At 34.8% G+C, this 26786-nt stretch overlaps 1 protein-coding gene and 1 non-coding gene across 3 annotated transcripts in view; one reads left to right on the forward strand and one right to left on the reverse strand.

Annotated features, from left to right (window-relative positions):
• Positions 1-7760: 7760 nt before the first annotated feature.
• DCUN1D1 (defective in cullin neddylation 1 domain containing 1) overlaps positions 7761-26786 on the reverse strand; it is a 30600-nt gene continuing 11574 nt past the window's right edge. For both annotated transcript variants that reach the window (XM_032630198.1, XM_032630199.1), the window contains exons 2-7: positions 25814-26030; positions 24433-24601; positions 22107-22237; positions 12279-12361; positions 11943-12039; positions 7761-10572 (exon numbers count right to left, since the gene is read on the reverse strand). In XM_032630198.1, coding sequence (XP_032486089.1) covers positions 10493-10572; positions 11943-12039; positions 12279-12361; positions 22107-22237; positions 24433-24601; positions 25814-26030 — 777 coding nt within the window. In that variant the 3' untranslated portion in view covers positions 7761-10492. The remainder of the gene's footprint in view (positions 10573-11942; positions 12040-12278; positions 12362-22106; positions 22238-24432; positions 24602-25813; positions 26031-26786) is intronic.
• On the forward strand, positions 16882-16954 carry TRNAE-CUC. The gene has a single exon. It is a non-coding gene; the product is annotated as a tRNA-Glu (tRNA).

Consider the following 26786-nt stretch of genomic DNA (forward strand, 5'->3'; position numbering starts at 1 on the left):
CTTTTACATCTTATAAGCCCAACTAAACACTTTTTGCTTTAAACAGAATTATATTAAAATTTTTTAAGCATTTTACATTTATCTAATTTTACCATTTCCAACATGCTTCATTATTTCCAGATCTGTGCTTTCTCAAAAACTAACAAGTATCACTAGATTGTGATTTTTATATGGTACATTTTCCAATATTGTAAATTTCTTGTTAGTAAAAATGTAAAATTAATTGTGGATTCACAGTGGTGGCATAAGAAGGATAAAGAATGAGAATAATAGAATGAACCGGCCTGCACAAAGTAGAGTGGACTAAGGTGCCAGTTCATAATGCAACATCTTTTATAAGAACTTTAATATAAAAAATTTTAACAGAATTCACGGTATAAGTTGTATTTTTTAGTGTCCATCGCCTGAGAAAAGACACATGTAAGGGTGTAAAGACCCCTTGCACGAGCAAAGGTACACCAGAGGTACAACCTGTAGTAGAACTACCCTACCTGGCATTTAAAAATATGTGTGCAATGTAGACCATCACATTGGGGGGCAGCTTTTTATTTCCTGTGGTAAAATGTACAGCTCCGATGCAGAACTGTCCTACCCAAAAATGCTAATAGCACCCAGATTGGAGGCACTAAAACTATCTGGCTATACTTATTTTTACTTGTTTGAGAGAATAAGAAACATTCATGTCTAACAACAGAATACTTGATCCCCCCCTCCATTTCTAATCTGTTTCCCATTATGATAAATGACACCATCATCCACACAATTGTTCCAACTAGACATATTTCCTTCCCTCCCCCCAACATACAATCCATCATTAAATTGATGCCACCTTTAAAATATATCCCTAGTCTGCCAACCTCTCTTCTATCACTGTCACACTAGTTCAAAGGAGCATCACCTCTAGTCTAGACAGCAACCGCCTAACTCCCTGGAAACCATTCTCCACACAGCAGCCAGTCATCTTTTAAAAGCAAAACTCAAAAATTTTTTCTTCCCTGTTTTAAAATCTCCAAAGGTATCTCATTGCACTTAGGAATTCAGACCCCTTGTGTTAGTTCACAAAATCATACGTGATGTGCCTCCTGCCTGCCTCTTCTCATCTCATGGCACTCTGCTCCTCAGCCACTGTGCCACCTCACTGCCTTACCTTCCATTCCTCAAACTTGCCAAGTTCATTCGTGACTCAGGGACTTTGAACTACTGTTCTCTGCTAGATCTAGATCACATGGGTGGCTCCTTTTCTTTTGGAGCTCTGGCCCTGCTGAACCAATTCAGAATCTCCAGAAGTAGGACTAAGGTGGTTACCTTAAAAATAAGTAAACTAAAAAACTTAGATACACTAAAGTTTGTGAACCAGTGAGCTAAACTTTCTCTTCCTCATGTCTCTAAGCAAGTTACAGATTTGTTAATGAGCCTGGAAGTAAAAAGTACCTGAGGATCCAATTCAATAATTTTTCTTGTTTCCCTTCGAAAACTTTCACATTCAGTGCATGTAGTAGTTAGATACGGCCATACTGCTGCAACAGACACCCAACAATAATAAAGAGACTTAAAGAGGTATAACATTTAGTGATTACATTCTGTGGAGAGTTCCAGTAGGAATTATACAACATGACAAAGTGGGAGTTATTCCTGGAATGCAAGGATGGTTCAACACATGAAAATCAATCATTCTAATATACCACATTAACAGAGTGAAGGACAAAAACCACATGATCATATTAATTGATGCAGAAAAGCATTTGATAAGACTCAACACCCTTTCCTGACACCCCCCCCCCACAAGAAAAAATCAACAAATCAGGAATAGAAGGAAACTACCTCAGCATAATAAAGACCATATAGGAAAATCCCACTGCTAACATTATACTTCAATGGTAAAAGATGCAAAGCTTTTCCTCTAAGATCAGGAACAAGACAAGGATGCCCACTCTTGCCACTTCTATTCTACATGTTTTTTGAAGTCCTAGTCAGAGCAATTAGGAAAGAAAAAGAATTAAAAATCATTGAAATTGGAAAGAAGAAAAATTATGTTTGCAGATATTATCTTTCATGTTGAAAATCCAAGATTCCATACACATACACACAAACCCTTATTTTGTTTTAATATAAAGCAAAATAAAAGAAGAAATCTAAAGAGAGAAATAGACAGCAATATAATAATAGTAGGGGACTTCAATATCCCATTTTTATCAATCATCCAGACAGAAATCATCCAGACAGAAAATCAATATAGACACATTGGACTTAATAACATAAGGCCAAATGCTTAATATCTAGAATATCAAAAGAACTCCTACAACTCAACACCAAAAAAATCAAATAACCCAATTCAAAAATGGGCAAAAGACTTGAATAGTCATCTTTCCAAAGATGATATACAAATGACCAACAAGTATGTGAAAAGATGCTCAATATCACTAACCAGAGAAATGCAATTCAAAACCACAATGAGATATTACCTCATATCCATTAGGATGTCTAGTATAAAAAAAAAAAAAAAGGGAAGGGAGGGAGGACATAAGTAATGATGAAGATGTGGAGAAACTGGAACCCTTGTGCACTGTTGGTAGGATTGTAAAATGGTGTGACTGCTGTGGAAAACAGTATAGAAGTTCCACAAAATGTTAAACTAGAACTGCCATAAGATCCAGCAACAGCACTTCTGGGTATGTAATCTAAAGAACTGAAAGGATCTCTAAGAGATACTTGCACATGTATGTTCGCAGCAGCACTGTTCACAACAGCCAAATGTCCACTGACAGATAAATGGATAAGCAAAATAAAATGTGATATATACTTACAATGGAATATTATTCAGCCTTTAAAAGGAATGAATTCCTGTCACATTCTGCAACAAGGGTGAAGCTTGAGGACATTATGCTAAGTGAAACAAGCCAATCACAAAAAAGATAAATACTGTGTGATTTCATTTACATGAAGTACCTAAAATAATCAAATTCATAGACACACAAAGTAAGATAGTGGTTACCAGGGACTGGAATATGAATATGTTTTCAAGTCTATTTGTAGGAGTGGAATTGCTGAGTCATATGTTAACTCTATGTTTAACTTTTTGAGGAACAGCCAAACTGTGTTCCACAGCTGCTGCACCATGTTACATTCTCACCAATGTACAAGGGTTCCTATTCATGTACATGCTCTTCAACACTTGTCCATTTTTATTAAAGTAATCCTTGAAGGTGTGAAGTGATAACTCACTGTGGTTTTGATTTTCATTTCCCTAATGACTAATGAGGTTGAGCATTTTTTCATGTGCTCATTAGCCATTTGTATATACGTTTTGGAGAAAGGTCTATTCAAATACTTTGCTCATTTGTAAATTGTGTTGTCTTTCTATTCTTAAGTTGTAAGAGTTCTTTATAAATTCTGGATACAAGTCCCGTTATATTTTAAAGTTAAGGTAATGTCTGTTGATACAATTATTGTGGCTTTCTAGACCACACTTCATTAACTTCCAAAATATTTTCAAGTTAACAGTATTTTTAAGTACATCAAATGTCACCTTAAATATAATTGCATAGAAGTTTAAAAATTTAAAGCAACCACTGCATTTTCAAACAAATGAATTCCGAGCTGAGGAGAGGCAGGTACGGGGATCCATAAGTTAAAAGAAATTCAGAGATATATGCAACATATGGACCTTATTTGAAACCTGACTTGAACTGGAAAATTAATTATGAGGCAATTTTAAATGCTAACTGAATAATTACTAATAAATTGTTAACATTTAAGTGTGATAACAGTATTGTGGTTATCTTTAAGAGCTTTTTCTTTCAGACATACATAACTGAAATATTTACAAATGAAACTATTTGCTACCTGGGATTTGCTTCAAAATAAATCAGGGTTGGGAAGATGGGTGGCATATAGATAAATCAAGATCGGCCATGAATTGACTACATTGAAGTAAGTTCATCATACTATTTTGTATATTCTGAAATTTAGCATTAAAAATAAACACTACGCCAATGTCCACTATGTATTAAGAGCACAGGTGGCTGGCAGCAACTAAACAGAATCAACTAAAGTTTTACAAACTTAAGAAATTAATTTCTCAAAGCAAAAGAGCTCTGAGAAAATTAATAATGAGACTGACATATCTGTACAAATTACATATACAACGTTTTAAGTATTACCACCAGTCACAGGCTAACTGGGTAGTTATATCAATCACCGTACACACAATAGCACAAAGCAACAGCCATCAGCATCACTCTTTACCTACACAGTTTATCTCCTCACCAGAGTTCACTAAGGGACTGGAACTCCCACTGGAAGGGTATAACTACCCTCACTGGTTACAGAAAATACTGCCTTCAAGTAAGTATAAGTACATTGCAAGTAATTTTACAGCAATCTTTCAGACCACCTTATGTTGGGTTGGCCAAAACGTTCATTGGGGATTTTCCATTACATCGTATGGGAAACCCAAACGAACGTTTTGGCCAACCCAATACTTACCCAAATTGCACATCCTACAGACATGTCAATTAGGATAGCTAGATATATATATATAACTTGCACACTTAAGATACATATCCACCAGAATGACAATAATAATAGTAATAATAATAAACATTCACAAGGATTTAGAGAAGCTGCAACCCTTATGCATTGTGATAGGAATATTTTTAAATGGTACAGCCACTTTGGAAAACAGTTTGGCAGTTTAGAAAGTCAAACAAAATTTCCAAACAACCGGACAATTACACTCCTAGGAATCTACCTAAAAGAAATTAAAATATATGTCCACACAATGACAAATAACGGGGAATGTTCACAGAGTTACTATTCATAACCAAAAATGTAAACAATCCAAATGTCCGACTGGTGAATGAATAAACAAAATGTAGTATGTCCATACAATGGAATACTATATAGCAACTAAAAGAACTAAAGTACAGGTATATGCTATAACACGGATGAACCTCAGAAACATTATGCCAAGGGAAATAAGCCAGATACAAAAGTCTTCAAATTGTATGGTTCTATTCACAGGTAATTTCTAGACAGGGAAAATTTATAGAAACAGATTAGTTTGGCTACCTGGGGCTTGGGGTAGGAACAGGAACTAACTGCAAAGGACCAGGAGGGCAACTTCTATGGGCTGATGGAAATTCTCTAAAACTGGATTGTGATGATGGTTTTGCAACTCCATGAATTTACTAAAAACACTGAATTATGCACTTACAATGGGTGGATTTTACGGTGTGTAAATTATAGCTCAATAAAGTTGTTGAGTACCATCACAATAAAGTCTTAAGAATGACTATTTTAAAGCTCTGGCTTTCATTTCATATAATTTCAATATATTTAATTCTAACATACTCTCAGGATTAAGAATATTGAAAAAAAAAAGAATATTGAAAACTAAACTGGCTATTTTCAAAGGATTCCAAGTACACACATCTCTAAACCTTACTGATCAAATATTGCTCTTTAAGCTCTGTGTCATGTAACTATGTGACAAAAATCACTGTCTAGAGCTTTCCTTAGTATTTCCCCTTAGCCATTTTGTTTTCCCTTAAACTTATGCCCTACAGTGTTCGTTTCCGTAAAAATCTCATTTGGCACCGCTCAAGTTTTCCATTAGATCCAATGTTTTCTTAAAATATCTCATAACCTGAAATAAAAATTTAGTTAAATTAAACATCTACCTAAATACATATATACATTCTAAATATAAAATGAATATTATCCTTTTTTTCTTTGCTTTGTTCATTAAGTTACTCACATGCTGCCGTCTGTTAAGTTTCCAAACTTTGAAACAATGAAGTTTCAAAATCAAGCTTTGTTTTCACTATTTTGGTTAAAAATTATTGTTTTAAACTTATTTGATGGATTCTGACTCCATCTCTTCCCATTCCACTGAAAAATCTGCCAAAGAGGTTATGTTCCCTATAAGCCAGTCATTAAAACAAACATTGTTTTAACCAAACATTTTCCCCCCAAACCAAATCTCATATGAAACGCCAATAACCTACAAGAGATAAAATAGAAAGCTTCCAACCTCATAAATACAGCAGCCTCAAGGTATGGCTTGAAAACAAGTGCTTTAAGTTACAAGCTACACTGACTTCTGCACAGCACAAATACAGAAAAGGTAAGCTGAAAATACATAAGCAATACTTTTAAGAAAAACTTGGATATACTTGATTAAAAATATATTAGGAACTCAATTTTTAAAATGGATTAATTATAAAATGATTCCCCAAATAATTTGTCTTTAAAACTCCATAAATGAAGACATTACTTTTTGGGAATTCCATCTACTAGAAAGGCTGTGCACATTTTATCATAATTTCCTTATTATGACAGATTAAAAAAAGACCAACAAAAGAGAAGTCAAAAGCCACATTAACACAAAACACTGAGCCTAGTGGAAAAGTGTCAAATAAATGAGTTTGTCAGTAAGAAATGCCAATTACCCAACAGGCAGTAAAGAAAATAGATGGCAAGAATGCTCTGGTAAAACCATTTATGTAACTGTATTATGAATTAAAAAAAAAAAAAAAAAAAACAGGACTATCTGCCTCCAGAATCAGGTACAAATCAAGCAAATATTCAACCAAAATAGGGACAAATAGTAAGGGTAAACCTGGAAAAGGGGATTTGTACTATTAGGAATTTTCAAATTTATCAACTACAAAATATAAACCCCTTCCCCTTCAGAAATCAAAGGTAAAGGTATCATGATATATAACTTCACCACATTTTTATAAAACAAAAATAGAAATTATTGCTATATGATTGTAAAAATGGAGGCAAGTAAAGAGTTTAGAAATATACTCGTTTATAATCAATTAAATGATGAGCCATAATTTGAACCCTAATTATCACATTATGTAGAAATCACAATTCAGGTATTGCGTCCTCAGATATTAAGTTATATGTTAAATAGTTCACATTTTAAAAACATTTTACCATTACATTATCAAATTTGATAAAATCTTATCAAAACATCTATGTATGCAATATAAATCATATTGTTAAAAGTATAAAGTAACATTTAAAGAAAACTGCTGAGGTGTCAAGTAAGTATTTTCTATTAAATATACACAATTTAACATTTAGAACTCCATAAATTAATTCTTGCTAAAAGATGATTCAGGTTTACAAAGGCATACTTCGTGAACTATAATAAACTTCCCCAGCACCACTTTCTTTTATTCCAAAATTCTTTCATTAGGTTTAACTTTCTTCTGTCATTCATACGTAAAAGTTACAGAAGGTTTACAATACGTAGTCTTCATTGTAACATGTTTTTAAAAATCTAAGCAAAGTGCACATTAAACTGGCTACAACTACTCAAACCTCTTGATTATCGTCAAATAAAAAATAGATGAACACTTCATTCACTTAAATCTTTCTGAGGAAAAAAAATAGTATACCTTGCTTAAATAAGAATTCCCCAGTAAGCATATTATATAAAAGATTTCCCATGTTATTTTATTAAGTTTTCTTTCTCTCATTAAAACTTTTTAAAAGTCTAATGAAGAACACATACTTACAAAGCCGTATTACACAACTACAGTACTGTTAATTAAATAAAGCAGCCCAGTATAGTTGTAAACATTTTAAATGTAGTAAACAAGACTTGGCATGTCTTTTCTCCCCAAAACTTGCCATTATAATGCTCTTTCCATAAATAATTATCCTTTCTGGAAAAGTTTTCCGGTATATTTTAGTCTTTAAAAGTATTACACTGAAATAATATGTGAAAAGATTTAGTCATGGCAATTTCACTGAAGCTTTTATTGCCTCTGTTGGTAATATGACAGGGATGTAAGAAACACAATTGAACTTACAGAGATATGCAGATGATAGTCACTAAAGATAATCTTGATCTCAAGTATTTTTATATGTGGGCACTTCTAATTTTATACACTTTACTATTTAAAAAGCATTACATTGTAAAATGTGTACCTGTTTTGACATTTGGCAAAAAGGAAACTGTACCTGTGGTTCAGTTTAAAACAAAGAATCAGCATGGGGAGTTTACCCGAATGAAGACTGAAACACTAATGAATTAAAGCAATTCAAGTTGTGTGTGTGTGTGTGTGCGTGTGTGTGTGTGTGTGAGCATGTGTGCCTCTTTCAACCTGTCAATCTCTCTCTTTCACACACACTCACACACACATGGCCATTATGTGTAAGCATTTTTTAGTACAAAATATTCCCTGTAACCAGACATGTATCCTCAGAATAACCACACCACATTAAATCAGTCTTCTCTTTTCAGCCCTAGTAACAGTATTGTTTAATTCTAAGATGCCATCATAGAGTTAACAACCTTAACTTTTATGCTACATGATTATATTCAAAGCTCTATGTATTTTTCTGTTTATAATTACATAGTAATTATAAATGTTTAGTACCAAACTGATGACAAACACTATTTTGTTGAAAAGGTCTTGCATTTAAAAGGAAAAGTCTGTAAAACCCAAGGCACTAGGCCACGAATCAATATCAGACTTTTATGAAAAACAATTTATATTGGGGGAAAAAAGCTAATCGGATCTCATTTCAAAACACAGCATACCGGAATTAATTAATCAATTCAAAAACAATACCATAACTCAAAATCTTCAAGACAGGAAACAAAATAGTACATTTATATATATATATCTTTTAAAATTTTTTCATAATTGAAGTTCCTCTTAATATTTACAAATATGAAATCAGGAAATACTGAAAGCAGCAGGATTCTTCGTTTTTCTTTTCTTTTTTTAGTAACCAATTCCAGTAACCTGAATAGAAATTTTCAAAATTTTCTTTTGAAAGAATCATATTCTTGAATTAAAGTTATGATTAGAATATTAATATCTATGGGGAAAGCTTTCTAGTCAATTTCAAAATCGTAAATAAAAAGTAGTTTTAATATATCATTGTTTCTTAAAATCATTTCCGCATACACCTTATAATGTACTGCTATTCTGAAGTACATACCTTTTATAATTTCAACATTAGAACTTAGAGTGCCTGGATACACCAAGCAAAATCTACTCCTGCTAAAAACCAGTCATCCAATATCAGAAATTTTACATTTTTTAACCTGCCTTATAGAAATGTTTAAGAAAGCAATAAACCCTTCTTCACAGGTCAAGAAGTGAACAAAGAAATGAGCATTTTCAGCATGAAAGCAGTTCATGGGTCTTGTAATGAAGAAAAAAAAAAAATACAAAACAGAGTTCTGCTTTGATATGAAAACTGAGCTAATCTGAGTGAAACAAAGAACAGTAAAAATTAAATAATTTATGAAAATAGAAGCCAGATTGGTACTTTGCATCAAGTGCATGCCTGCTTGAAAATCTTTGCTCCTGAAATATTTGGCAACCACAGTGATTAGCAGTTAAAGCAACTTCAACAAAATAAGAAGTCATCAAAAATGGACTATTTGTCTGAAAGAGCAGTACCTATATTATAAGAATTGAACTTTATGGCTCATTACAACCATTTTCAAAATTTAATTCCTACTATCTTCTTATAAATTAAGAGAATTTCATTTGTGTTCCATAGTGTGCTGACCAAAAAGCCCCAAAAAACAAAAATAAACCCTCATGCCTAAATTTAGAATATTGTATTATGTAGCAATCTAAAACATTCAAAACAAATTAAATAGTTTAACTTACTCGACAGGCATATAAGCGTTTCAAAATCATAATGAAATCCAATTATGGAGTGCATAATGTAAACAGGAGTAGAATCTAACATTATGCAGATGTTTTTCTAAATAAAAACCCCTGTAAGACAACTATATATAAACATGGGTAAGATAAGTGCAGACTAGTTCTGTGGAACCTCCTGAAATCGAGGGTCTAAAACACAGTAAAATTTTGGGTAGGCACACCAAGTTACCCTAAAAATTTTTCACGTTGGTTATTTTGACTTTTTTTCAACAGATACTCTACTCACGTTAACAATACATGTGATTTGCCAGGAAAAAAAAAATCCCCCCATACCAAAACACCATTCCAGATCTGGTGCACTTAAATATATCACTCTCACTGGAAGTGCTATCAGCATAGTCTTTGCAACTAGCCCAAAGCATATATTTAAGAAGTTTTTATAAATTGTGATGTTCACATGTTTAATTCTTATGCCAAACTGTTTTCTGATGAAGACAGCATTGTGCTTTATGCAAGAATGGAAACTTCAAAAGAATCACCATAAAGCTTCTAAGACTTATGGGAGAATAAACTAGGATGGTCCACAGATATAAGATGAAATCCACAATGTTGGAATAATAAATGTTTAGAGCGGCCCAGACTAGAAGACAAGCCCAAACCACCATTAGAAGAATGAAATACGATATGGTCCAAGATGTATCCTTAAAGTTTTGTCTCAACCCTCAGTCTGAATTGTGAGGATTGATCTTCAGTTCAGTCCAGCCAGCAGAAATTGACTGTGCAATTTTCCATTGTATTTATTGTACAGACTATGTACATTCTAGAAGGTTCCTTTAGTGCTACACTGTTGTACTTTTTGTCCCAGCAATTTGAGGGCGTGCAAATTCCACAAAGTCATCAATAAGAACAGGCCATGCTCCTGTGGGTGGGGGGGGGGGGGGGGGTGGGGGACGGGAATGGGAGAAAAGAAAGAAAGAAAAGCAGAAATAAGGCTAACATTTTAATAGAATCCTTTATTTTTTTAAAATATCTTCCCCATAATTGTTAAAGTATGTCATTATAAGTATTCCCACTGATAGGACTTCCAAATTTCTAGCTCTTTAGAGTTTCTACCTAGAGTATTCCTTTCTCTCTTCTCTATTATTCCAATACTTGATAATTCCTTGAATGATAAAAAAATAACCCTTCTGGTAACTAATAATATTATGGTTTTCTGAAGGTCACTGAAGCCAGGCCACTGAAGTAATTTAGTCAAATCTGACCTTGATATGATGACATGCTGCCAGTGCTGCTGAAAGCACAGTATGTTGGAGTTAATCTTTTTTTGCACTTTGTGGCAATCTTACAAAGGAAATTAACAGCAAGGATCAAACTCTAACCTATTTCATGATAATAAATTACTAAAGGATGTTAAATTACATATATGCATGCCTCTATACATGCCTCTTCTCTATGCCAACCTCCAAATCAGGAAGTTCTTCAGTTTTGTGTAAGGTCTAACAGAAAGCACAATTATCAATTATCAGTCATTTCTCACTTCTTAAAGAAGACAATACATGACAATGAAAACAAAGATAAGGAAATAACATTATCTTTGGTTACATTAAGTAGTTCCAGGACACTTTTAAGGAGACCAAGGTTACTAGAGATTTTTCAAAAAATACCTCTGCCTATTCAACAATATCAAAAAAAAAATCCTGCTAATTCTCAAAGGGAACTAGGTAAGTATGCGTGAAGAAACGAATGTAAATCACTGCCAGTTCCAGAAAAACAAAAGCACATGTCCTGATAGTGGATGGCAAAATCATCCTTATAAATACATGAAGAAACAGCAGAAAAGCATTCAATCAGTGAATATTTACTGAATGCCAAGAGTACTACAGTAGGAAACTAAAGTCTGTTTCCATTTGGACAAGGTCACTAAACTTAAGGAGTTTACAATCAAGTTCACAGACAAAACAAACAGACAACAACAAAAAATACATATACAAGTACTATAAAAGTACATTAAGAAAAGAATAGGTTCCTAAAGTAAACTGAAAATCTAAAACATGGATGAAAAGTACTCATGCCTTTCTGGAAGACATGAATACACAAAATTGGTATTTAAGGAAACAATGCAGATTGGTAAAGAGGATGAAGGCATTTCATACATTCAGAAGAGCACAAATAAAAGCTCAGAAGAAGGAAATGAACTCCAAGAAAAACAGAAGTACACAAGAAGTTCAAGAGTGTGTGATAAAAGAAGACAAATTTTTCAAAAAACTGATAGAGCAAAATGTTCATTACCTTCTTCATCATAATTAGACATGTCATCTGCAATCATTGTACTGAAGTCTAAAAGAAGATTCCAAGTATCTTTCGGTATTGATCGTTTATGATGTTCCTATTAAAAAAAAAAAGAAACATCCAAATCACTAAAAAGAGTTTCAAAAAAACAGTCCAGATGATGCCAAATACAAGAATGCAAAACAACCTATGTAATAAAATTCTGGAAATCAAATTTTTCATTCTATGTCCATTACATGCTCTGAAATGAGTTAGTTATGCTTTAAAATGTTAATTTATCTTCAAACAAAGCAAAAGTTTAGAGAAAACACCAAACTGCAGAAAATATGAACTTACCAACAAAAATTTATTCCATAAGTCTAAGAATTTAAATCTTCCATTAAGCACTAAATTCCAGTAGGCAATGGCCATTTCTAGATCTGTAATATTAAAAATAAATTATATACTTCAAATGTCAGGAATATTTGTCTCTGAAAAAAAAAACACCAGGTAAGACAAAAGATAGCCTTTAGAAAAAAAAAAAAAAAAAAAGGCTTGTGTCCTGAATACTTACATAATAAAAATTTCCTATAGAGTTAAGTCCAAGCTTTGTATCCTGCTTCCATCACAAATGAATGGTGCCTTCAGGGCAAGAAGGATATCACTTACCTCATAAGGGGTTTCTGAAGTTTAAATAAGATAACGTAGGTAAGCATGTTTGACCAGCTCATAAGTATTCAAATATTAATGTACACCAGTATTTCTTGACCTCAGCACTTTTGACATTTTGGGGCAGATAATTTTTTGCTGTGGGAAGCTGTCCTGTGCATTACAGCACTAGCAGCATCCCTGGCCTCTATCCACTAGATGCCAGTAGCAGTTCTGCCCCATCCCCAGTGGTGACAACCAAAAGTATCTCCACATATTCACAAAGGTCCCCTGGGAGGCAAAACTGCCCCCAGCTGTAAATCACTGAGGTACACGTATAAGCTGTAATGCAAAGAATTACTACCCACAATCCTAACCAATCTTACGCTCCAAGTTGTTGGCTGACTGATCCTCAAGGAGACCATTAAGAATATTAAAAATTTTAAATTAATAATAAACTAAGATTTGTCTTTTTAAAAGTTTGATGAAGAGGATATAAATGACCATTTAACTGGTTTTGGAGCCGATAAGGATAAAGAAGCAATATTACATGACAAAAAACTATATCCGTCATAACAACAGAGAGAAAGAACTATGATCTCTTTCAAAGAACTAAAGTAGTTAGGTCAAGCTTTTATGAGTAAATTTACATTTCCAGGTCAGGAAAAATTACACCCCAAGTAACTTAAAAGTCCTTTTAGATATGATCTCCAAACTACTCTGGATAATCTGAGGAATCATGAAAGACTAGGAAAGACTCCAAAAAGGCTCACATCCTACCTGAAAAAAAACATATAGGACATAAGGCAAAAAATCCCCCATCTTCACTAGACCCTAACCTCTTCAAGGATAGGGACTACATATCCCCAAACTAGCAGACTGAAACACACAGTAGGCATTCAGAAACTGCTGAATGAACAAGTTTCCTTGGAAAAGGTGCCTCTTCTCCCATCCAAGGTTAAGCCCCTAACACCATTATTATGGATCCAATATGCCATCCTGCCTTTTCAAGGAATCTGGTCTACTGATTAATTTTCTTCTCTCCCTGTATCTTCAACTTTGCCCTGTCTTCCAGCTTTCCCCTCCACAAAGGAACACGCTCAAGTTATCACCTATCTTTAATAAACCTTTCTTGTATCTCTCCATTCCCTTACAAGCTACCCTCTTTCTCCTTCCCTTCACAGATCATCTTGAGAGAGTACATGGAGTCTTCTACTTTTATTTTTAATGTGCTCATGAAAATATGTCTGAAAGTCAAGTTCAGATCCCCACGTTTTAAGAGAACTAGAAATATGACAACAATCCCTAACTAATCACAATTCCTTTTCAATCTTTGCAGTCTTTAAAGCTCTATACCAAATATTCCTTCCAGGTTCTTTAGTTTTATTCTTTTCTTTACCAACCAAACATATAATTGTCTGGCTTAAGTGCAGTAAGATCGCTCTTATTAGCATGTATAGTACGATTTGCTGTTATTAGCATGCTTAATGATATCCTTCTTCACTTCAAATGCATTAAACTTATGAGAACTAAGCTTATTACTAGTGTTAGCATTTTTTCCCTTTTCAATTAATTTTTAGAAAATAAGGATGAGAAACAATGAAATATTCAAATAACTGTAAACCATGAGACACCTATAAAGGCCCATTTCTCAGCTGATATACTAACCTAAGAATCTTATAAGAATAGCAGTGTACATATATGATGTTTGAAAGTTCAGGTAGTTACAAGAACTTTTTGTAATCTACATTCATTGTCCAATTTCCTCACCTACCACACATTTTAATTCTATAAACTAGTGTCCACCTCCGTCACTCACCCCACTGAACGTAATCTCTGAAGGGTCACCAAGCCCTTCTGGTTGCCAAATAAACCTTTAAGTCCTTAATTTACTTGGCTCTCTGCCATATTTGACAAAACTGAGTACACCTCCTGGATGGAACTGTCGCTTCTCTCAGCTTTAATGGTATCACTCTATTGATTTTCCTCTGTCCTCTCTGGCCTTATTTTCTTTTACTGCTCCTCTTCCTCCATTTGTCCATTAAATGTTGATGTTCTATAACACTGTACGTCAGCAATAACCACCTCTACTTCTCTCAGTAGATTTTTCAAACCTTTACCTTTTTTCAAGTTATATGCTCAAATCATCTCTAACAAGTCCTAAATCTGAAACTGCTCTTTCTATATTCTAGATTCTTACATCTAGTTGCCTAAGGACATCTTCAACTGGATATCCACAAACAACTCAAATTCAACAGGGCTCAAACTGAACTATAGACCTACCATTTTCTTTTCTCTCAATGAATGTCATCACCCTACAGTATTTCTCAATGAAACACAATTTTTCATTGTAAGGAAATAAAGTCCTATGCACTGCAGGTCATTTAGCAGACCCCTAATCCCAGTAGAAGCCCTCAGTCATTATAACAATACCAAAAATACCCCCCCACATTTCCAAATATCCCCAAATGGGGGTTAAGACTAACTTCCTCATCACACTTTCAATCAAAGCTTTCTCATTTTGGCTTCTAAGCACCTTTTAAATCTCTCTCTTTTCTCCATCCCTTGCTAGGGCCTATGCTAGGGTCCTCTTCATGTCTAGCTAAATCACTGCAACAGCTTCATAACCAATTTCTCTTTCTCTAGTTCTGCCTCCACACCTTTTAAAGGACCACACTGCTTTCAGATGGACCTTTCAGGCATATAAATTTGGTTTCACTTCCATGTTAAAATTCTTCAATGATTAAAACAACAATGAGATACCACTACACACCTTTTGGAAGGGCCAAAATCCAAAACACTGACAACACCAAATGCTGGCGAGGATGTGAAGCAACAGGAGCTCTCATTCATTGCTGGTGGGAATGCAAAATAGTACAGCCACTTTGGAACAGTTTGGCAGTTTCTTACAAAACTAAACATACGCTTACCACGTGATCCAGCAATCACACGCCTGGGTATTTTCCCAAATGAACTGAAAACTTACATCCACACAGAAACCTGCACATGGATGTTTACAGAAGTCATAACTGCCAAAACTTGGAAGCAACCAAGATGTCCTTTAGTAGGTAGACAGATATATAAACTGTGGTACATCCAGATGAAGGAAAATTATTCAGTGCCAAAATGAAATGAGCTTTCAAGCCATGAAAAGATATGGAGGAAAACAAATGCATAATAATATTATTAAGTGAAGAAGTCCATCTGCAAAGGCTACATACTGCATGATTCCAACTATATGACATTCTGGAAAAGGCAAAGCTATGGAGAGAGTAAAAAGATCAGTGGTTGCCAGGGGTTAGGAGGGAGGAAAGGATGAACAGGCAGAGCACAGAGGTTTATTAGGGAGAGTGAAACTTCTCTGTATGAAGCTATTATGGTGGATACATGTCATTATACATTTGTCCAAACTCATAGAATGTACAATATTAACAGTGAACCCTAGGGAAGGGATAAATTAGGAGTATGGGATTAAGATATACACACTACTATATATGGAGTAGAGAACCAACAAGGACCTACTGTATAGCACAGGGAACTATACTCAATATCTTGTAATAACCTATAATGGAAAAGAATCTTATATGTATCCCATATATATATAACTGAATTACTTTGCTATACACCAGAAACTAACACAACATTGTACATCAACTATATTTCAATAAAATTTAAAAAAGAAAAAAAGAGTGAACCCTACTGTGAAGTTGAACTTTGGATGATAATGATGTGTCAATGTAGGTACAACTGCAACAAATGTACCATTCTGGTGGGGATTTGATAATGGGAGAAGCTATGCAGTGTGGGGGAAGGGAGTAGTTGGGAAATCTCTGTACCTTCTGCTCAATTTTGCTGTAAATCTAAAGCAGTTCAAAAAATAAAGTCTATTAACTTTTTTAAAATCTGCAATATTTCCTACTGCCTTCAGATAAAAAATCTACATTTCTAGTCAAATGAACTTACTTGCAGTTTCTCAAAGGTGCTATGTCTCTCACCTCTAAGCAACTGAACTTGCTAATCTCTCCACATTAGAGATGGCTTCTTTTTCTTTTGGCTTTGAAAACATATATTCATTCTTCAAGGCTCAAAAATTATAATCTTTCTGAAGACTTTGCAAACTCACCCAGACAGACTTAAGATGTTCCTAACTCTATGCTCTCAGAGTAACCAGCCAATAAATGTTTTTGGATGAAACAGGAATATTCAAAAAGATTAATAAGTTATTATTAGGAGCTGAAACACATAAGATTAAGTTGTACAGGGATAAAATGTCAATTGCCACAAGCATATGAAAAACTGCCCTTTAGGGAATTCCCTGGTGGTCCAGTGGTTAGGATTCAGCACTCTCACTGCCAGGGCCCCAGGTTCAATCCCTGGTCAGGGAACTAAAATCCCATAAGCCGCATGGTACGGCCACACACACACACACACACACACACACACACACACACACACACGGAGGGGAGGGGAAGGGAGGGGAGGGGAGGGGAGGGGGGAAAGCTGCCCTTTAGTTAGAAATGTCTGAGTGACAAAGGAATAGCCCAGCTAGAGAGAAGTGGTTTAATATAGTAGTTTAGCTTCTTAAATCTCAACTCCACCACTAATTAAGTAGCCTCCGGGAACTAAGTTCACCTCTTGGTAATTCAGTTTTAAAAAAAGATAACAGTATCTACCCTCACAGGGTTGTTGTAATAATTAAACGAGTGAATACACCTAAAACATTGGAACAGTGCCTGGTAAATAACGTGTCCTTACTATTACTATTGTTTATTTTTAATAATTTTAAAAATTATTATTATAGATTCTGAAGCAGTATTGGAAAGAGAACAAAGTCAATAATAATGTAACAAGAAGCAACAACAGCAGTTAGAATAAACAGAAGGATAACACAGAGAAAAAGACACAAGCAAGTCTTAATAATAGTATTACCTAAAATTGAGATACTTGCAGAATGAATCCTTAAGCCCTTATAATAAAATTAAAAATGCAAACAGAGGTAATCCCAGTGTCATTCTTTCAAACTGAATCAACAAGGGCAATGTGTTTCATAAAAGATGATCAATTGAGTGACAGATGAATATGGAAATGAATTGAGACTGGATCCAAAAACCATCCCTAAGGGGAACAAAATGTTGCCAACTCACTAGGGAGGATGAATGGGGATTTAAAATCCTATTCACAAAGTCTTAATTTACCTAAAGATATCTATAGTTAGCACAACATAATATAATAAAAAGAATATAAAATGTGGAATCAGAAGATCTGAGGTTGAGTCCCAATTCTACCAACTCTGAAGTTATGTGACCTTAATAAGTCAGGCTCTCTGACCATGAGTTTCCTCATTTTTATGACAAAGAGGTTTTTTACTTAGCTCCAAGGGCTGTTATGAGAAACAAATGGGATTACGTAAATAAAAATACACATTAAAAACACTCTATAAAATTATTTCTGAATATTAAATGAATGTTTAACAAGTAATGTTAAAAATGTTTAAATCAACTGCACAGGTAATAACATTCTAGCTGAACCACAACAGTTCATAAGAAAATAACCTACAGACTTTAAGAAAGTTCAGGACGGTCCTAAAAATACCATGGCTGTAAAAAACAAATGTAATTTTTGAACAAATTAATAGAATGAACAGTCTCGCAAAAAATAAGAGATCCATAGTATTCTACATTAAATAGCCTCCTTCTGGAGTATTATGTTCAGCTTTAAGAACTCTATTTTGAGAGAAACTGAGAAATTGGGAATGTTATCTAGGGGTGACAGCAACGGAATAACAAAGGTCTTCTCAAATGAAGAACAGTTAAAATTTGGAATGCTGACCTGAAAAAAAGGAGAAGGGATAAATGAGGAAAAAAATGGTTAGACTTCCTTTGTGCTGCAGCAAAGGTCAAATAAGAACAATGGTAAAAGTTATAAAGACAAAGGAAGAGTATTCTGTGATAAGAATGGACCACTTTCTAAAACAATGTGTGTTCAATCCCTGCCCTGTATATTCAAACATAAAAGCCATATGAGCATCAGGTACAGGAGCTACTTTGCATAGGTTAGATTTAACACAGGACTTATGAAATTCCTTTCAAATTTAAGATTCAGAAGACCATCAGAAATGGCAGGTGACTGAAGCAGATGGTGACAGAGGAAGTACCCTATCGTGGTGTCACAAGAAATAAGGTTATAGAAAATGAGAAAATATGGAAAACACCAGCTCTCATTAGAATTAGCACAGCTATTTATAAATAAACCGCAGTGCTGTCACTGTCGCTCTTTGCCAATTTGTTTGGGCCTCACCTCCTCTCCTACGATCTCCTAATTCCTTTCTGCCAAATATTATAATTTAAGAGCCCTGTGAACCCTTAGAAAGGCTGTCAAGAAAATTGTTTTCTTTTTTTTTTTTTTTTTTTTATTTATTTTTTTTTTGTTTTCTTTTTAATTAAGTTCTTCAACTAAGCAAGTCATTACATTTCCTGACACCCAATACCAATGCAAAACAAAAAGAGAAATTATGATTTGTCTTTTATTACATTTTTTCTTTTTTTTAAATTAAGACTTTAGTTTTAGGTTTATGAAAAAACTGAGCAGAAAGTACAGAGTTCCCATATACCTTTACCCCATCTTCCCCCCATTTCCACTATTTTTAAGATACTGTTTTAGTGTGGTATATTTCTTATAACTGATAAGCCAATATTATTAACTAAAGTCCAGTATTTTACATCAGGGCTCACTCTGTGCTGTATATTCTATGGTTCAGGGCTTTTTTAAAAACAACTTCTAAATTGTGGTTAAATACACATAAAATGTATCATCTTAACCATTCTTCAGTGTACAGTTCAGTAGTGTTAGTTACATTCACGGTGTTGTACAATGAATCTCCAGAACTCTTCGTCTTACAAAACAGAAACTCTATACCCATTAAACAATGTTACATTTTTCTTAAGCTCAATACTTACTACATAATAGAATAAAACATAATTTTAAAATCGAATTCTTCAGCACAATATTTTTCTCAACTTTTCCTGTAATCTAAAATTCCAATTTACCATCATATTGATATATCGAACAGCTATAAAAATGTTAATTTTGCTTTATCTTCACCAAATATAATAAAAACTAAGATTCAATATCAAGACTACAAAAAAAAAAAAAAAAAAAAATATCAAGACTACATAGTCACCCAAAAACATCATTTATTTTGTGCTCTAGTAAGGGGTAGGGTTATAACTAAGGAATAGGTTCAGCCCCTTTAAATCAACACTTGAGATTCAAAACATTTTCTCTAATGGTATCAAAACATTGTGTTACATTTCTAAACACAAAGAAATAATTCTTTTAGTATATACATGTAAGTTCAAAGACGTTAATTGTTTTCTTGTGTGTTTTTTGCGGTACGCGGGCCTCTCACTGTTGTGGCCTCTCCTGTTGCGAGCACAGGCTCCGGACACGCAGGCTCAGCGGCCATGGCTCACGGGCCCAGCCGCTCCGTGGCATGTGGGATCCTCCCGGACCAGGGCATGAACCCGTGTCCCCTGCATCAGCAGGCGGACTCTCAACCACTGCGCCACCAGGGAAGCCCCCATTAATTGGTTTTTATTTGTGGGAAGAAAAGAGGAGACTAGAAAAACTAGCCCAGTTAACTTGTGGCCACAGATACAAGATAGAGAAACTAACACTAGGTATCCCAGCTTATTTTGCCTGCAAAATGAAGACTTTTCCTGTAAGAATAAGATGCAACCTAAATTAATTGGAAAGGAGACTTCATTATTTCGAATTTTGCTCAATAGGTATTTTGTAAATCTTAATTCAGTCACATTTAGTCACTCTTTAGGCCAATTCTCAAATACAAATGTTGTATATTCATCCTTTCTACTAGCTTTCAGTCACTTCCTCCAGTCTAATTCCTAGTTACATAATCCTTTTCTCAAAGATTTTTTTCTAATCTAAAATATAAAGAATGATTAGTACAGGGGCTTCCCTGGTGGCGCAGTGGTTGAGAATCTGCCTGCCAATGCAGGGGACACGGGTTCGAGCCCTGGTCTGGGAGGATCCCACATGCCGTGGAGCGACTAGGCCCGTGAGCCACAATTACTCAGCCTGCACGTCTGGAGCCTGTGCTCCACAACAAGAGAGGCCGCCAGAGTGAGAGGCCCGCTCACCACGATGAAGAGTGGCCCCCATTTGCCGCAACTGGAGAGAGCCCTCACACAGAAACAAAGACCCAACACAGCCAAAAATAAATAAACAAAATGACGGAGGAATTATGTTTTTAAAAAGAATGATTAGTACAAGAGGCCCCTATTAGCCTCTCCAACTACTGTATCTTCAAAATCAAAAACTCACTTCCATCATTTGGGTAAGTTATTTAACTTGCTGTGCCTCAGTTTCCTCATCTGCCAAATAAGGATAAAAAATGTCTAGCACTCTATGACTGGCACATGGCAGCTGGTGAATTACTGAATGAAAGAATGAATAACTCATAAAGTTGTTAAACACTAAATGAGGCAGTGTATGTAAAGTATTTAGCACACTGCCAGGCACACCAAAACCCCACATTAAATGGCTGTTACTGCCACCATCATCTTCAGTGCATCCCCATTGCCCATAAATTCCAATTTAAGCCTTTCTGTCCTGTTTTTAAAAGAAGGCTTATCTCACCAATTTAAGCTCCAAACAAACATTCCCACTAAAATCAAATCATTTTCTCTCTTCCACAAAGAAGCCAAGCTTATTTCTGAGTCTTAGACCTTCGTTAATAACTATCCTCTCCCTGGAACATTTTTCATCATCCCTTGTGCAAATATCAAATCCTTTAGTTCTCATCACTTCTTGCCCAGGAAGCATTTCCCAACCATTCCTGCTTTTACTCATTTCTCCTTTTATCTAAAACCCTCACACTCATATTTATTATTTTGCATTATGTGCTACTGTCTACTTTTTCTGAATAATCTGCAAATTACACTGTAGCTTTTACCTCTACTTCCCTTAGCCATCCCCAAAGCAAATGTGTGGTTGTTTCTACAGTATAAACTGACTGATCTAAACTGTTAACGGTGGCTATTTCTGGATAAGATTATGAATGACAATCATTTTTTTATTCTTTCTTATAGTTTCCAAATAATTCACACCAAAAAAGAATACATTTATCTGGCATTCTGTGACTCAGAAATCTTACAATGCTATTTCAATAGATACATAGTGAAAAACTTATGAGCCTAAGATCCTATAATATCTTCTGAAAAATAAACGATCAAACATACATACCTATGTCAGTGGAATTTTAACAACTATTTTCTGTATTGTAGTTCTTAAAAAAAAAAAAAAAAATCAGTGTTTCACATATAGTATCCAGGGTAACACTGTTATTGAATAGGCAGGGTATTTTCTGATTAACTAGAAGTTCACAGTTTCTCAGTATTTTTCAGTAACTGATAATGACTTTATGCTCAAAACACAGAACTTTCTATTACAAACGTGACGCTGTCAATGTATCTGAATATATCTGAAACACCAAATATAATTTTTAAAAGTTCTTACCTAATCCTTTTTGTCCTGGATTCTTTGCAAAATTAAAAGTAAACTGGTAAAAATCCTTAAATCGTCCTGGTTCTTTCAATTCTTGTTCCATCTTGGGTATCTGGGCCTTTAGTTTTTCTATGCTGTCACATCTATATTGTAAAATTAAGTTTATAAAAGATAAACTTTTTCACTATATATCAAGAACATTTATTCCTACAACAGTTTATATTTCATAGAACTTCTTTAAAAATCCATAAAATTTTCATCTTTTTACATTACATAAACAAGTATGGGGTTAGATGGAGGAAGAAAAGATCTGGGGTGATTCAATGTTAGAAATAACTACTATTTTTAAAAGAAATGGGCTATTACTTTTAATTATGTAATTCACTGGACTGTCAACACACCCAAATTGTAGAAGTCCGCTGTAGTGAACAGATGAGAATGTATAGTAATCAGCTTTACAGTCATCAGTTCAAACTCTAGCAGATATTCCTTACATGGTAACAAATCACATGTCTAGCTTCCAAACAAATTGAAAGCATAGTGTCTTGACTAGGTGAGGAAACAAGCATTCCTCTTGAAAACTTCTTCATATATACCAAGTATCATAATAAACATCATCTCCAACCATCTCCAACTGAAGTTACCTCAAATCAATATTAAACTTTATATGTGCAAAGCATTCAATTTCCAAGGAGCTGAAAGGGTCCAAGTACCAAGTCCTACTTTCCACATAACAGCCATAAGGTAGAAATCTTCGATCTGTTATAGATTCCACAAACCAAGCATTCCACGTTTTTTCCTTCAAGTCATTTTTGCTTTTATATTCCTTCCATGCTCTTTATAACAGCTCCCAGATTAGTTTGTAAATTAAAATTTTGATTTGGAAGTTCATTACATTTTACATGAACTCACTTTTAAATGGAAAAAAAAAAAAGTTCTAATGAAACCTGTCCTGGCATAGAACATTTCAGCAAGTTCAGGATAAGGATGCCTTTGGCTGTAGAACATAGTAGCTAGGCCAGTTATTAATTTATTGTCTCTCGGCTTTAAACTCACCCTTCTTTGCCCTACTTTGTGACTATCTGCAGTGGACTACAAATTGTGAAACTTCATTTTTCTTGCCAGCTGGTTCACTATTAGGTTCTACCAAGAGAGGGCGATGAAAGGCTGGAAGAGGACGAAGGAACTTTTCTTATCCCAGTCTGTTTTCTGCAGAGAGCAAGGGTTTCAGCGTGTTGGGAGGTCCCTGCAGTGTTCACCAATGGAGGCAACTTGCATGGCTCTGCAGCAAGTGGCCCCTAGCGAGCTTCTTCTCCACCAGAGAAGCAGGCAAGGCAAGCAGCGTGCTCCTACAGCAGCTACGCACTGTTTTCTGCGGTCGGAATCTCAGCCTTGTGGGGATCCTCTGAAGTGTCTAGGCTCCTTCCTTGTTTCCTTCCCTCCGTTCTAGGGGTGATGGCAGCTTCTTGCAACTGCCACTTTTGTTATGCTTAGAGTTTTCTTTTACCCCATTTACACAATAAAACAATTTTTTAAATTTACCCTGCTCAAATTACTGGTATGGTTTGTGTGTCTTGCCTGGACCCTGACTGATTACAATGTCCCTCAGGCCCAAGAATCAGAATGCCTGAGCCCAAATCCTGGCTTTAATACTACCTCTCTAGTTTCTCTGTACCTCCATTTCCTCATCTCTAAAATGCGGATATAAACACCACTCCTCTCACAAAGTTGTTGTGAAGTGGTAGGTGAAGTACTTATTTAGCATAGTTCCTGAAAGAAAATAAACGTTCAAAAAGTGTTTAGCTATTATCATTCAAAAGCACCCACTAAAAACAGAAAGGGCAGCCTGTTACCGATCCACAAATTGAATACTTTTGGAGCTTCATCAAATACAGACAACTAAAGGCCACAGGTAAAACCGCTACATGTGACTTTTCAATCTATTTATACCAAGACATTTAGCTAATCAGTTGTCCAGGTCTATGCAGAACAAAAAGTGATTAGTAACTTCCAAGATTTTAAATTCTAGGAGTTTGCTTATAAATTCAGAGTTCACAGCCTCACATTAGGAAATAACTTAAAACTTGCTCATTTCACTTATCCATGTAAAATATTAAAGCATAGTAATTTTAACATTAGTCAATCTCCCTTAGAAACAAATGATAAAAGCATAATGCAAATAGAGTAGGTTGTACTAACTACACAAATAACTTGACATGGGAAGGAACTAGCATATTAGCCCATTTCTATCTATAGCAATGTTTGGGGGCACGAATGTCAGTTCCACAGTAATTCTCACAGTAATGTACCTAATTTCCTACGGTAATTATACACTCACCCTAATTCTGTCATGCCGTCCATGAACTCCTGTTTGGAGAACTCGCACTGTGTTGCTGCTCTGAACTTCCACGCGATGATCAACACACTAATGCTGGCCGGATCCAGTGCCAGGTCATCACAGAACTGCTGTATACCATCTATTCCAATTTTATTTTCATCTTGAGGATCTTCAAAAACAACAATGCAATATGAAATCAGTGCCATACTTTACTGTGCTACTCCTGAAACTGAGAAAGGTATTGCTTTATATTCCATTTTTTTAAATGATCACGATAGACCAAAAATATGAAGCAATACTGCTCTATGAGATATTTTCCCCCTGTAATATTTAAAGCCACTTTGCCCCTAAAACAGCATTCTTACAATTAACAGCAAGATATATATCCAGATAGGCACCTGATTTTTAAGTCTCATTTATTCATATGAAAAAAGTTCCATACTTAACACACATTCAGAAAATCAGACATTCCTATATAGGGATAAAGGATTTTTACTGAACATAGCCACATTTTACAGAGGCATTCTAAACAGTATAATACACAGAAATTCTTTTTTTCTTAAAGTTCATTTCACTACAGAAATCACTTCTTAAAGAATATCGAAAAAAACATAAACTCTGCAATTCAATTTTAATCACAATACAAACATCTGTTGTTCAAATTAGAGAAGAAAACCCCCAACTATCAATATTTACTTTTCAGACAGCAAAAATTTAAATTCAAGAAGAAAGAGGCACTCATACACTGTTGTCAAATGTGATTTGCTAACATCTCTAGGAATAAAAAATTTGCACAGCCTTTGATTTTTGGGGCATGAGCTATGCATAAAATATAATCCCACTTTTGGAAAAATTTTGAAATTTTTTTTTGTATATATATTTCTGCATAAACATAAAAGACACAGAAAGTTGGACACCAGGCTATTAAATATTGGTTCCCTCAGGAGAATAAATAAGCAAAAGATGGAGAAACTATTAACATTTTCTTCATTCAATCTATTCTGCATTAACTTTTTAAGTGTATATTACTTTATAATTATTTAAAGGTTATTAAAATTATTAGGCAGGTTTTCTTAAAATCCACTCAGCTGAGTTTTATAAGAAAATGAGGGAAAAAACCTAGTCCCCCAGCCCCCATTCTCAAATTGGATCACAAAGGAGGAAAGGCGAGGGGCGGATAAAGGGGGAAGAAATAAAGACACTAAGAAGAAATTTTAGTGGAAAGAGGAAAATAATTTTTCAGATTTCTTAAAGTAATTCTAAGATCTAAAGGGCTCTGTATCCACCCAATTAATGGTCTCTGTATCATTTGATTTCTCACAAGAAGCATGTAAATTTGGAAAACCTCGTTCAAAATATTTAGTCACAAGCAAACACTCACCTTTGTATCTATTGTATAGTTGTTCTAACTTCTTCCTGTCCAATGATCCTTTTACACTCTCTCGTATATAAAGTTCAGGATTTTGGAAAAAATTGTCTGTTGCAACATCTAACTTCCAGTCATTTTGAGACAGACAACTTACTGCTGTTTTTTCACTAGATTGTGTGAAGATCATAAACTGACGAACTTTATCCTTCTGCGATGATTTCAACTTGTTCTATTGAAACCAGAAAATCAACTGAAACTCTGTGTAACATCACAAAAGACTAAGTATTTCTATACTGCTGACTAAATCATTTTTAGCAGTACTTTTTCCTCATAAAATATTAAAACGTTTAGTTCAAGATTTATTTTTGATCTATTAATCAGAAAGACAAATTTTTTAAAAATCTAAAACACAAAATTGGTATCATTTGGGGAAAGAAACTAGGACAGAGGCAACAGAAGTTCACCCACCCTGCATTTCTCCTAAAATTGGGTCCTGTGAGCATGTACAAAGGCTCTCGAAGGGAAGGAGAGCTACTCTCAAAACCTTAACCGAGCAACAAAGCTCTAAGGGATGCTTAAGGAGTGGTGAGGAAGACCACCACTAATGTCACTAATGGTGACATTATTTAGCCAGTCAGAACAGTCAAGTCACCCTGAGGAAAAATGAGATTAACAGGTATTTGTTGCAGTCCTAAAACCCATTATAAAGAATATGGGGTGCAATTCTTCCCAACGTCACCCCCACCCTACCCCCTTGTTTTCTTGCTATTTTTACCAATGTGAGAAAGCAACAGAATGTGAGAACTCTGCATTTCTCCTCGCATGTCCAGGAACCAAGATAATTATCCATAGAATTTCCTCATATTTTCAGTCAAATCAGAAGCAGCGAAATATGAACAAGCACCCCCCGCATCCTTCCAACAAAGGTAATTTTTAACAGAATTCTCTCTTTTTCACCCTGAAAGAATCATCTCTTTCCCTTAGC

This window comes from Phocoena sinus, chromosome 4 (assembly GCF_008692025.1).
Source record: "Phocoena sinus isolate mPhoSin1 chromosome 4, mPhoSin1.pri, whole genome shotgun sequence".
Classification (NCBI taxonomy): Eukaryota; Metazoa; Chordata; class Mammalia; order Artiodactyla; family Phocoenidae; genus Phocoena; species Phocoena sinus.